The sequence below is a fragment of the Zeus faber genome (genome assembly GCF_960531495.2).
Source record: "Zeus faber genome assembly, chromosome: 12".
Lineage (NCBI taxonomy): Eukaryota > Metazoa > Chordata > Actinopteri > Zeiformes > Zeidae > Zeus > Zeus faber.
Genome location: NC_137196.1, coordinates 12,452,510 through 12,466,053, shown reverse-complemented (window position 1 = coordinate 12,466,053; position 13,544 = coordinate 12,452,510). Strand labels below are relative to the sequence as shown.

At 47.0% G+C, this 13,544-nt stretch overlaps 1 protein-coding gene across 3 annotated transcripts in view; it reads left to right on the top strand.

Moving 5' to 3' along the window:
- fgf12a (fibroblast growth factor 12a) overlaps positions 1-2,750 on the top strand; it is a gene marked incomplete at its 5' end in the record, with an annotated part of 24,139 nt that extends 21,389 nt beyond the window's left edge. For all 3 annotated transcript variants that reach the window (XM_080010637.1, XM_080010636.1, XM_080010635.1), the window contains 2 exons: positions 2,004-2,202; positions 2,624-2,750. In XM_080010637.1, coding sequence (XP_079866763.1) covers positions 2,004-2,202; positions 2,624-2,739 — 315 coding nt within the window. In that variant the 3' untranslated portion in view covers positions 2,740-2,750. The remainder of the gene's footprint in view (positions 1-2,003; positions 2,203-2,623) is intronic.
- Between the last annotated feature and the right edge of the window lie 10,794 nt (positions 2,751-13,544).

The window sequence follows — 13,544 nt, the reverse complement described above, 5'->3', positions numbered from 1 at the left end:
AATGTACTGTATCTATCTATCTATCTATCTATCTATCTATCTATCTATCTATCTATCTATCTATCTATCTATCTATCTATCTATCTATCTATCTATCTATCTATCTATCTATCTATCTATCTATCTATCTATCTATCTATCTATCTATCTATCTATCTATCTATCTATCTATCTATCTGTCTACCCGTCTGTCCGTCTGTCCGTCTGTCTGTCTGTCTGTTGGTCTATTTATGTATGGATGTTTGTTTATTTGTGTCGCGTATCGCCACACTATTTTATCTCTGCGTTGTCCTTTCGGAGCCATCCGTGTTCCACACGTGTCCATTAAGAGCATCTCATTCATCACTTAGCGGCTCCGACCCTGTCGCTTCGGCTCCTACGCCCACTCAGTCGTCCACAAACAAGGTACTTTGTCAAAGTCTTCAAAGTCACTTACATTCCACCCCTATCACTCGCGCTCCTGAAAGCCGCTCCCAGCACCTTTTCCAGAGAGGGAAGCAGAGTGTGTGTGTGTGTGTCCTTGTGGCGTATTTGGAGGGGATTCTGGAATGTAGCAGAAGAGGCTGACGGCAAAGGACGGGATTATTATGTCTGTGTAGCAGTGTGTGTGTGTGAGTGTATGTGTGTGTGTGTGTGTGTGTGTGTGTGTGTGTCTTTGGGTATATGTGTGTGTACTCCATACGAGTGCCTGTGTATATGTGTGCAAGTGTGTGTGTGTGTGTGTGTGTGTGTGTGTGTGTGTGTGTGTGTGTGTGTGTGTGTGTGTGTGTGTGTGTGTGTGCGTGTGTGTGTGTGTGTGTTCATAATATGAATGATTAGATTGGAGCTTGGCACAAATGAAAGAACCCCGAGGTCAATAGAGTCTCACTACCTGCCCTTCACCAACTCTCACCTATACACACACACACACACACACACACACGCACACACACGCACGTATACAGTAGGTATATGTGTCCCCCCCCACCCCTTCCCCACAGCAGAGAGACATTGTGTCAGCAGGGTCAGATAAAGTCAGCCACTGTGTCCCCCCCGGGACCAGGCAGACAGGCTGGTCCACTCCCCCATCACCCCCATTCTTGTACTGGTATCAAAGTGAGGTCCGGCTAAATACACCCAGTAAGTGAGGACCCTTGTGTCTCATATACTCTCTCGTCACATTCACACACACGCGCGCACACACACACACACACACACACACACACACACACACACACACACACACACACACACACACACTCACACACACACACAGGTACACAAAACAGGTAAACAATCTCCTGCAGCGGCGAGCAGGATTAGCCAGTCACTCACAAGGACGATGGTAAAATGGCATAAAAGGAGCGTAAATGGAACCTGGAGGACGTGTACATGAATGAAGTAGACCTCTGACACACACTCGCGTGTGGACAAACACACACACACACACACACACACACACACACACACACACACACACACACACACACACACACACACACACACACACACATACACCCCCCTCCACACACCCTCTAAACAAAACAACAGGGACAGCACGGCCTCAACCGGCCCAGCTGTTCTGTGTCACACACGTCAAACTTGTGACACAAACGACCTCCCGACCTTCAGGCGGGCTAATGTTAATTTTTAATTTGCCTTCATTTAGGATCAACAGAGACATGGAGAGGATGAGACAGCAGGACGTGTGTGTGTGTGTGTGTGCGTGTGTGTGTGTGTGTGTGTGTGTGCGTGTGCGTGTGCGTGTGTGTGTGTGTGTGTGTGTGTGTGTGTGTGTGAAGGGGGGTGGTGCAAGTTCCAACCAAAACAACCAAATCACATTACATCATTTTGCAGACACTTTCGTCCAAAGTGACTTGCAACTTCATTCATACACCGACGGAGGCGGCCATCCTTCCCATTACTAGATGACCCGCTCTACGTCCTGAGCCATGGCAGCAATTTATGTTTTTCTAATCTGTCCTCCAACCCCCCCGCCCCTGTCTTTTTATTTTTCTTTGCAGGAGATGTTCACGCCGGAGTGCAAGTTCAAGGAGTCGGTGTTTGAGAACTACTACGTGATCTACTCGTCCACCGTGTACCGGCAGCAGGAGTCGGGCCGCGCCTGGTTCCTCGGCCTCACCAAGGAGGGCCAGGTGATGAAGGGCAACCGGGTGAAGAAGACCAAGCCCTCCTCGCACTTTGTGCCCAGGCCCATCGAAGGTAGGGGGGTTTGGAAAAGCCATCTTGGAAAAAACAAAACGAGTTGAACGGCTTGAAATGAAGATTGAGTCAGAGTAGAAAAATACATCTGGACCACCGGTAATCGATTCCTGGTCCGAGACAATTAGTCATGAGGGGGTTTATTGTTTTCTGCACGATTGATTTATAGATTCATTTCATGTCATTACGTTTATCAATAGGTTAAAAATCTTTGCTGACATGGTCCGACCGCCTCCCCTCCCTTATCTTTTCCAGCCCAGCTTGATCGCCCCCGCGTCCATCCCTCCCTTCAATCTTCTCTGCATCGTCCCCCTTTCAATAATCACCCTAGATTTGTCCTCTACCTATTGTGTGCCGGACCTCAAATTGTATCCTCTCCTCTCGTTCCCTCCTCTCCTCCTCCTTCTCCTCTCCTCTGCAGTCTGTATGTACAGGGAGCCGTCCCTGCATGAGATCGAGGAGAAGCAACGCTCCAGGAAAAGCTCAGGGACTCCCACCATGAACGGGGGCAAAGCCGTCAATCAGGACTCCACATAGCAGCGGGGGGAGGGGCTTCCAGCAGGGTGGGGAGGGGCGGGGGAGGCACCACCAAATCCCTCCGTGCAAAAGGGGTGGGGTGGGGGGTGGGGGGAGGGGGGGATTGCCATGACAACGAGGATCTGTTACCGTACACCCCGAGACAAACGACAAACAAAAACGAAAAAAAAAAAAACTAAAAAAAAAACTAAAAAAAAAAACGGAACTATTGCCTGTGAAAACCTTTTAGACGAATTACTATCAAACCCAGAAGATATGAAAACACAGACGAAGACATTTTCAATCAGGACTCGAAAGCTCCATTTTATGCAAAAAAGAGAAAAAAGCTGTGAAAAACAAACAAACAAACAAACAAACAAACAAACAAACAAACAAACACGAGAATGGCGGTCTCTCTCTCTCTCTCTTCACATAAATACAAAATATCTATCGTTTCCAAAATTATGCTGTGAAAAATTAGCTTTAAAGACATGGTCGATTTGTCACGGATTTTTTTTTCGGGGTTTTTTTTTTCGACCGCTGTGGCACTTTCATATGCTTTGTTGTTGTTACTACTCCGTTGTTATCTCACCGGCCCCGGTTAGTAACCACGGCTTTTGCTCCAGCTCTCGTTTCGGAGCCTCGGTCGCTCGAGACAAAGACTTGTACCCGTTGACCGTGGACGTGCTCCCGCGCAGCCCACTAAACTGAAAGTGTGGCGGCCAGTGCTGAATGTATAAGAGAACAGGGACGGTCGTCAAAGCTGAAGCGGGCGGAGAGGGGCGGGGGCGGGGAAAGTCATTTGCTCAGGGTGTCGCCACCGTAAGTGGGTCCGGTGTTTGGCCGCGGGACAAAAGGAGCCATTCCGAGATGAAACTCCTCTCTCTTCTCACGCCCTCCTCCCCTCCGCCGTCCCCAGGGAGGGACGGTTTCTAAGCAATACGACCCAGAAATTTTGAAAGGTCTGGAATGTCCACCAAATGACAATGAGGTTAGGAACGAGGGCGGAGCCCGTCGCCGGTCGGTAGACAAGACAAGACGGATGCGGAAGTGTCGAGGGAGGGCTCCTCGCGGTGGCGGCGAAGCGGCGCTCCAACCCGCCTGAAGAAGCAGAGTAGAGTAATGTTCAGCATCCGCGCTCGGAGCAATGAGCCTGGGCGGTTATCGGGCATTTTGCCCCCTCCGGAGACACGGCTCTTTGTAAGCGTGACAAACGGCGACAACAACAAAAGAGTCAAAAAATATAAGTATATAACCGTAGCTGTGATTTAGAGCTGTATGGACAAATCATGACATCATCGTTGTGGAAAGCGATTTTCCGTTCATCGTTAATGACCGTCTACTTTGACAGAGGAGTCTGGTAGTTTACTTTGATTTTCTTTTTTGCTTTTTAGTCTCAGTGTCTGAAGGCGGGATGTTTAAATAGCCGGGGCGGACGGGGTGCATGACCGCCCCAATAACTTCGTTGAACCCTTCTTTATATTTGTTATTCGTCTTCTCACGGAGGTCACAGTCGGCGAGACTCCCGCCACAGTCGAAGCAGAACGGCTCATTGAGGAAAACAGTCAATCCTAATCGGGACGACGGCGCGGCTTTTGGGGGCGGGGTGCACGGAGCCCGTTTTGGTTTTGAGTTTCTTTTTGCGAGGCCTCGCGGCGCACGTAGCCCATCCTTTATAGCGCCCTCTGAAGTCGGGACACCCCAAAGCCTCCGTCTCCCCCCCCCCCCCCTCCCCCGATAGCGTGACCCATGAAATGAATCTTTTCTTGTGACGTGGCGGAGGAAAGGCTGACCGACATCCCCGATCAGGCCGCTCACTAATAGACTGCTAGACCAGTGCACTTACCCTCTAGATCCCATCCTCCACTGATATTGGATCATCTAACTCAGGAAGTCCTACAATTGTCCAATGAATGGGGGTCAGAGACGAGGTCTGCCTGAACGCCTCGACGCACAAGGCACGGCAGGCGGTGTCAACCTTTAGGGAGTTTTTTCCGGTGTCGAAGACGGTGTACGCCCAGAGTTTTATTTGGAAGGTTTCGGAGGGGGGACGTGCACGAACGAGAGAGAGAGAGAGAGAGCGAGAGAGAGAGAGAGAGAGAGAGAGAGAGAGAGAGCGAGACAGAGAAGGGTCATTAGTTGGTCTAAGGACGGCGGACTGTACTTATTTTAGCGGACACAAGTTCATGCATCTTTCTACTATTCGTGGTCGAACACCAATCTGTGGTAGATGAATAGCACACGGTCCGCTGCACAGAGCGGATACAGTGGAACCCTGACCTGGAATTGGATCTTAGTTTAGTTTTGTTCTTCTAACGAGTCTTCCACCGCCCCGGTCCGACAGCCCGGCGCAGGGCGTTCGGAAGGGCTCCATGGTAGATCGGTGGAAGGCTTGAACCAGCATAACGCAGCAACTTGTCACCGAAGTTAGACCTGTATCGACGCGGGGACGCGCGGACGCGGAGCGGCGCACGGACATCGGACCTTATCCCGCCCCCGGCAGGAGGAGAGAAAGAAGGACGAACGAAGCGAGAAGAAGGAAGGAGTCCACGGGGGCGCCTTCTCAATCCACGTGACGAATTGGCCGGGTTGTATATGATATGAAAGGATGATTTCTGTATTTTACGTTTGCAGATAACTTCACCACATCGGAACACACTCATATATGCATTATGAATTGTGAGATGAAATAAAAATATGCATTGATTATTAAAAAATAAAATAAAAATCCGAATGAAGATAGTGATTGTTTAAGAATAAAGACTATGTTATCAAACGCTTTCTGCTACTCGCTGTGTGCTGGCGATAATTTCATTCGATGCATCGATTGTGTGGAGACAACAGATCCCGCTCCGTCTTTCTTTGAATGTCACTCTCCCCGGCGAGGAGAGCGGGCGAGCGAGGAGAGAGCGAGGGAGCGAGGGAGCGAGCGCACAAATCAAATCTATCAACGCCACTTTGACTGCGTTATGTGGCCGGAATTCAGAAAATCCAATCCGCCGGCGCTATCCATGCACCGGGGGCGATTTATCATTTTTACCGGGAGCCCCTCGGAATGGGACGTGTCGGATTGGGACGGTGCTCCGGTTCGCCCTTAATTCCGTTGTCATGGAAACAGACTTGCTAAAGGAGAATAGGGGATGAGGAGGGAAAGTAGGATGAAGGCTGCCCCTGACTTTCAGGAAATGGCTCCTGTTCGATGGGGGTGGGGGGCGGGTGGGGGTTGGGGTAGTTTAGTATTCTCTGTTTTCATGTCATTATTTCAGGTTTGATGTTGCAGAAATATTTACATTGCCTCAATGGGGGGGTCAAAAATATACGATACACATGCAGTCACATGCACACCCAGGGAACACAATCACGCACGCACGCACACACACACACACACACACACGTACCTAGTACAGTATAGTGTAATCTGCACTTTACTGTTTTCTTTCATGGAACTGAACTGCAAATCCTATCAGAAACATGCAACGCAATGGAACATGCAATGGAATATGTCAGCAAGGTTTAAAAATGTCTCGTGTTAAAGAGCTGTTTTGGCAAAAAACGGGTCAGCCACTTAGACGCCCTCGGCAGCTGGTGGTCGACAGGTCGATCTGTTTAGAGACGCAAGTCGGGGGTCGGGATGGTTGGGAAGACAGTTTCCAGCCCTTGACCTCTGTCAAGGGCTGGAAACTGTCTTCCTTTCCCTCCTCTTTTCTCTTCCCTTCCTCTCCGCATCCTCTCCTCTCGCTTTAGCTTAAGGTGCTGAATGCTGAATCCTTAAAGGGCACCTACATATATTATGCAAAACTCACCTTTTTCAGCGCTTGTGCACGTACATTTGGGTCTCTGATGGGCCTACTGACACACAAACTGTCAAATAAGACAACCCAGCCAGTTCTTTGTGAGCTGTCTGTTTCAGAAAACATGTGGTGAAACAAGCCGTTCAGCTTTGTGTACTACGTAGCATTGAGACAAATTTGAATTAGAACCACCCTCCATTTTAAGTAACTCCACCCGCGCCTGGAGCTCCACCGGACCCGCTGCATCGAAGCTAAGAGCTAAGCATGGGAAGTGCTCTGTTGTTGGCTGCACAGACCAGCACAAATCTTTGAAAAGAAAGAGGAATTAATATCAATTGTCCGTAATAAACCTGCAGACGAGAGAAGTAAAAGTATTTTAAAATGAATTCTTCTGTGTGTTTCTCTGTCCACGGTAGGTTGACTGTACTGTAGGCTGTGGCGCGCAATCCAGTCCGCGTTTCTCTACAAAACTATTGATGTATTTATTTATTTATTTTTTATTTTCCGATGTTTCCCTAATTTAGTTGAAACAAATAAGCCCCGAACCTCGCTGGTGTGCTGCGGTGCTCCAAGCTCCACGCTGCTCCGCACACCGCGGTGAAAGAAAGAAAACTCAAAAAGAAAGACACTAAAGACGTGTTTTAGGGGCCTCAGGGACCAATATTAACTTGGTGAAAAGGAGCCTAATAGGTCCTCTTTAATACAAATTCTTTACCAAGAATTACTAATTTCCTGAAGCAGGTCTTTGTTTTCCGTTATGTTTACTGAATGATTCCTCTTTTTTGTGATTTCAGTTCATTTTTAACTGTCAAAAGTCCAATGTGAATTTCTTTGGACTCCAAATACAATTCACGAAAAACATCAATGTAACGAAGCAAGGGCCATTGAAACCCCTCACTGCTGTTGAGGATGCGCGCCGTCCAGAAGACAATGTGGGGAGTTGAAATTTGGCCATTTTCCACCAATGCCCTTCCATGGACATCTCAGCCCAGGAACCTCCACCGACGAGATCCAGGAAGCTTTTTGGGTTCTCAGAAAGTAGAGGAAGCGTCCCCAGGGAGCACCGCCGGGAGGCTATGCCCGGTCTGCACCTCTACAGTAATGTCGAGGAGGAGCAGAAGGCAGCAGGGGTTCTCCGAGGAGCCGCGGACCACTGCAGCCGCCAGGTTGCAGGTTAACCTGCGCCAGGACAGGGCGTGGCTCTGCCATCTGCGTCCAAAAGGTGAAACTTTTCACTCCTGCATCCGCTGCTTGCTTTTACCAAAAAGCCGCTGTGGGGAATTGGCATTAATTTACTCTCAAGGTCGTGCAAAATTCACCCAATTATGTTTCCTTCAGGGCCAAATTGAGACACATGGTATCGAATTTCTCTCGCATGAATAACAGCGAGTAAGTTGTAGGTACTTTAATTCAATTGTGAAAGAGAAGTTTGTGCAGTCGTCTGATTTGAATGCAGAAAGTGAAACAATTTGATCGGTAGCCGTCACCTCAGAACTGAATCGGACACCGTTGGAACTTTTGCGCTGTTTGCCGCTCCCGCCGTGCTGCAGGACTTCTCGACCCCCTGCTGCTGTGGCCATCATTCTTTCCATCCTACAGCAGCTCCTTCTCATGTTGCTTTGATTTTCAGGTAGGGTGCAGCCGGGACCCTTCCATTTTCATCCCGTCGAGAGAGAGAGAGAAGAACGAGGGGAACTCCCATTCTGAAGTACCGCGTCGAGATCCGCTCATTAAAAATAATTGGTCTCCCTGTTCAATTAAGACTCGGCGTTTGTCCCTTGATCGCGCCGGCTCGCAGCTTTTTCATCTCCTTTAATATATCGAATATGGAGATGAACATGAAATACATTTCAGCAATCTTGACTCACACAGCGGCAGCGGCAACTTTGACCCTTTTCAACACCGAAGAAGGCCAAGGGATCCAGGTTTTTCTTTCTTGTCTTCCATGTTTTTGAGTCATCGTGTGTTTTTCCGAGATGGGCGCGCCTGTGCGGTCTCAAAACCCGCCCGGTGTTCCGCGCCGACATCTCTAAACCCCCCGCAGCCCCGGGACATGGACGGGCTACCAAGCCGAGCTGGCTCAGCCTCGGCGGCTCTTCTCCAACGCCAGCTCCTTTAATCAGTTCTCCTCTCTCCGTTCGCTCTTGACTCTACTCTTTTACACTTTCTCTCCCTCTCTGTCTCTCCCCTTTTAACCGTCTCCCCTCAGCTGTATAGCCCTCCGCTGTAATTGGGCTCTTCTCTCCAAACATCCCTCACACAGTCCGACACGTTTGCTTTGTACATGCGTAATCGAGGTTAATGCATTTTTTATGGATGCATCTATAGCAAATAGGTTTTTGCTGAGTATAGTGTTTTAAATGCAATTCCTATGCGCAATAATGTATGATTTTATCACACACATGCCCACTTGGAAAGCAGCGATGAAATGCAGCACTGCACTGGCTATTTCTGAGACACAGACAACCCCATACGTGCATAGGCTCACACACACACACGCACACACACACACACACACACACACACACACACACACACACACACACACACACACACACACACACCCACACATACACACGCGTGTGCTCAACGTGCACGCACACACCTTTGAATCCTTAGTAATGTCCCAAACTATAAAGCCTTCAGAGGAAAGTGCGACTCACGTGCTTGTGCAGAGTTACGGCGGCGGAATCACCAAAGAGATGGATGATTCATGGATGTGTGTAAAGCCATAGGTTTATTGCCGTGCTAGTCTATTGGGCAGACCATTGAGAAACATCAAGCGCACTGCAGGCATTTATCACATGTGAGGGTTATGTGGCTCCAACAGAGAGGAGAACAGCCACCTCTGCTGCACTGAGGCTAATGAGACAAACAGAGGAATCACACCATCGATCCATAGGATGATACACAATTCAGTCATTAAATCAAAGCCTTTTACATAAGGCTGCATGTGTGTTTGTTGAAAACACCCGTTCACAGTGTTGCTGAGGATGATGATAATGATGATGATGATGATGGTGATGATGAGGAGGAGGAGGAGGATGATGATGAGGCAATTTCTATGGAATCAAATAATGGCCATATTCTGAGCTTGTGAATTGGTTTGTGAATGTGTAATAAAAGTTTTGCAGCTGTAGAAATCTTAAGTGAATTAGGTTTTGTGCACACAGATACAATTTGCACATGTGTAGAACTGTTTTGTAGCCCTAGAAATATTTGAAGCATGTGTGGTCAAAACTTGTGCGAGAATATTTTCAACAGTGAGGTTTCGCAAAGTCTGGGAGAGGGACACACACATTCCCGAGCTGTGTATGCGACACTGAAGTTACACGCTACAAACTACCAGTTACAAGTAAGGATTTTGACTCTGTTTTTATGCCTGAGCTGACTCGCCAATCAGCACATTGCCCCCTCACTAGCAAATCATCATGTTACCCACTGACAAGCCAATCAGTGCACCGTTCTGGTTACTTCTACGAGACGTATTGCAGTCAGCATGGAGGAGCCATGAAGCTTTACGATGTAAAAATTTACTGGCATGTTCCGTGCGAACGCGTCTAATTAACCCATCTGTGTCTCAGGAGAGTTTGCATTGGGCTCCTCCATGTTGACCGCAGCGCGTCTCGTCGACATGTGCAAATCAGCGCTGTGCGCACGAAACTTTTTCGCCCATGCACGAAAGATTTCCGCAGCTGGAAAACTTTATTACACATTTGCAAACCATTTCGCAAGCAGAAAATATTGATGCCCATTATTTGATTCTATAAATCTCCCACATGGTTGTTATCTTCCATTCTTCCCATGGGACGTCAATGAGAGTTTGGCATTGCAGCTCAAAAGCCAGAGAAAACACAGCAGATGTGCACGAAAACCTAATTAACCCAAAACAATATGTTGTTAAAAACAAAGAGCCTGGTAAATACTGTTTGAGGGTACTTTTTATAGATTTGGATTTTTGTACTGATCAGCCTTTCGCCCCATTTTTGTGTTTTTGAGCTCTGGGACAACCAACATTGCATAATAGCAGTCTATTATACAAAGTTGGCTGTCCCAGAGCTCAAAAACAAACACAAAAATGTATGTGTAAGCATTATTGTAGAATAGCAAAAACATACAAAGCATATATTCAAATACTGTATATGCTGCATAATTAGAACCCATGTCCACCAAGATGTTGAAGCTTTGATGAGAAGGGGAGTTAAAGATCAAGATTTTTTTTTGTCAAAACTGCATGCAAAGGCATCATTATTTGATTATTACTGTGGTGGAAAATTACTTTACTACTTTAATAAATGAACTTCCAATATTGGAGTAAGAATAACTTTATTGAGCTCAAGAAAACATCACCCCATACTCATGCAGGAACTCCACAAGATGCTCTAACATGGGATAACAGAGAGCCACGTTTATACCATTCTGGGTGATCTTTATCTGAACTGTTCACATACAGTACCAAGCCTATAGCTAATGCGCACCCCGCCCTTACTTCTGGACAAGGTTCAAAAGGAGGATATACCAAGGATCATTATATTGCACCCCTGCATACAAACATTAAGCTCCTTCGTGGGATGAAGTAATCCAGATGCAGGTCTTAAACTCCCATTGACATTCCAGGTTGTAAACTCACAACTTTGGTCTTAATTGCACAGACATCGAGTGCGAGTTTGACCTGGAGTAGCCACACACACACACACACACACACACACACACACACACACACACACACACACACACACACACACACACACACACACACACACACACACACACACACACACACACACACACACATATATAGCGTGTTGGAGAATTTTCACTGTGTGGCCAGTGAGGGAAACACTGTGTCGCTACAGGAAACAAACTGAGAGTATATTAATAGAGGTTATTCTGCAGAGACAGAGATACACTTTAAATGCAGTGGATGACTGTAACCTCTGCACTTTTCTCTGCCGAAGAGAGCTTTATACCGTGAGGGGTTGCGTGTCATTGGTTAGGTGTCATTCACTCAAGACTATGCCCCCCAATCACGTCACCCGATGTTTCTCTCATACAATGATTAACAGTCAAACTCCGGTCACAGATTCCATCTTACTGTGTGAAAACAAACCACTCTTTTAAGCCCCCTGCTGGGGTTATCCTTATCTTTACACAAGATGCATTAGAGAAGGAACGTGATCTGGTCTAACTAGCAGCATCTTAAAGGACAGGATCTCTTCATCTGACAATGTGTTTCAGAAGCTACGTAAGATACATAAACAAAAACTATTGTCTTATGTTAAACATGTGAAACATCATTCAAAGCGTCAATCATCTGCATTTTCTCTCACATGGGTCGGGTAATACAATATAGATCCATTCAATTCTAGACACACATAGTACCCAACTTAGGGCAGCTGAAATGTCCTCATGATGAGACAGGTACCGATGGCAAACGCTATAGTTGATAAAAACAATTCAATGTTTTGCATCTGAACCTGAATTCAGTATCCTAATCATCAAGGTGCGTTTATTTGCAAAGCAGTATTATGCAAAACGTTTTTGGAATGCAGCACAACGGAGCACGAGCATATGCACGGTGTAGTGTGTTAGATATCATAAGACTTGGTCGAAAAAGCAAACTAGGTTTTTAAATTGAGAGTCCACCGTCCACAGAGGAGAGAGCTAGCAGGCCGTCCAGGATTTCCAAAAGAAGATTCTGCAGCCTGGCGCGCGAACCCTGGAATCCAAAGGGAACCTCTCCATCCCCCACCGTCTCTTCTCCGGATCGCCTCTGTTGTTTGACCCATGGAACTCGGTTCTATTTTCGTGTCTGGAGAGTCTGTGGAGAAGCTGCACCAGGTCCAGTTTGTACGTGGATCCCTGTGGACGACAACATTAGGAAATCGTGAGGAGTGTGTTCTGCAGAGCAAGGTGTTCGACGTGACCTTCAGTGAGGCAAAGCTTTCATAAAATCCCCCACCAGTGAATTTTAGCGATAATACTTTGTTATCCACAGACCCACCCCGACTCAAAGATGATGTCGCTTCTCAAGGGCAGAAAGTACAGTTCCGAAATGATTTGGCATCTTTATTTATGATGTGCGATGCTGTTGTATGAATACGAGCGTTAAGTTCTACTGGGAATCGATGTGGCAGAAAGTGAATGAAAAACTACGACAGCATGCAGGGTGATTTACTGGGCAATAGCAGTAAATAATCAGCTTAGTGTCGAAAAACAAATATAGGTACACACTACACTGAAAAGAAAATACCATGAATGATAAGATGCAGTCAAATCACAGAGCCCTGGCAAATCCCTAAAGTTCTTCATAATGTAGTATTTGAATATGATAGTTGGCCTATGAGAAAAATTTGAATCCCAATATGCAGTTATGTGTGTGCGTAGCAGTTGAAATGTTTCAAAAATGGAAAATTCAACACAACACTCACCTGTTTGTTTTCAAAATTATCAGTCCACCCAGATGGACGCTTGAGGTCTCTCGATTCACCCACGGATTCTGTGTCTTCAGCCGTGCAGAATGCTAAACATGAAAATGCCAAAACGCACAGGTGCTTGGCCAGATGCATCTTCATTCCTGGGGGGAAGCCTGTATGTTGTTTGGTCAGAGTGTTTCCCTGTTAAAGCAGTTCCAATATCCACTTCAGATGGAAACACCGCTCGGCTGTTCTTTTTAAAGTAGTGCCTCGGCCTTGGATGAGGGGGAGGTTTTTTTTTCCTCGGGTCTTCCCCCAATCTCTATTAGTCTTCAGTGATGCGTTGATGCGTGCGACACGTGATTTACAACAGTCAACAGCTATGAACCTGTCTGAATTAGGACGTTTCCTCCCGGTGTTGCAGAATGTAAAACGTCAATTGTTTGGGCAAAAGGGGAAGGGCATCCTGGAGCTATTCTTTGTCCCCCGCTCCCCCCATTCACAGTAAAAGCTCCACGGGGCATCCTCGACAACGAGCAAACTTGTGGCAACTGGGGAACAATGTGCGCCCATGTAAAATAAAACATTAATGGCGCAATGATCTCATTAACCAGGCTTC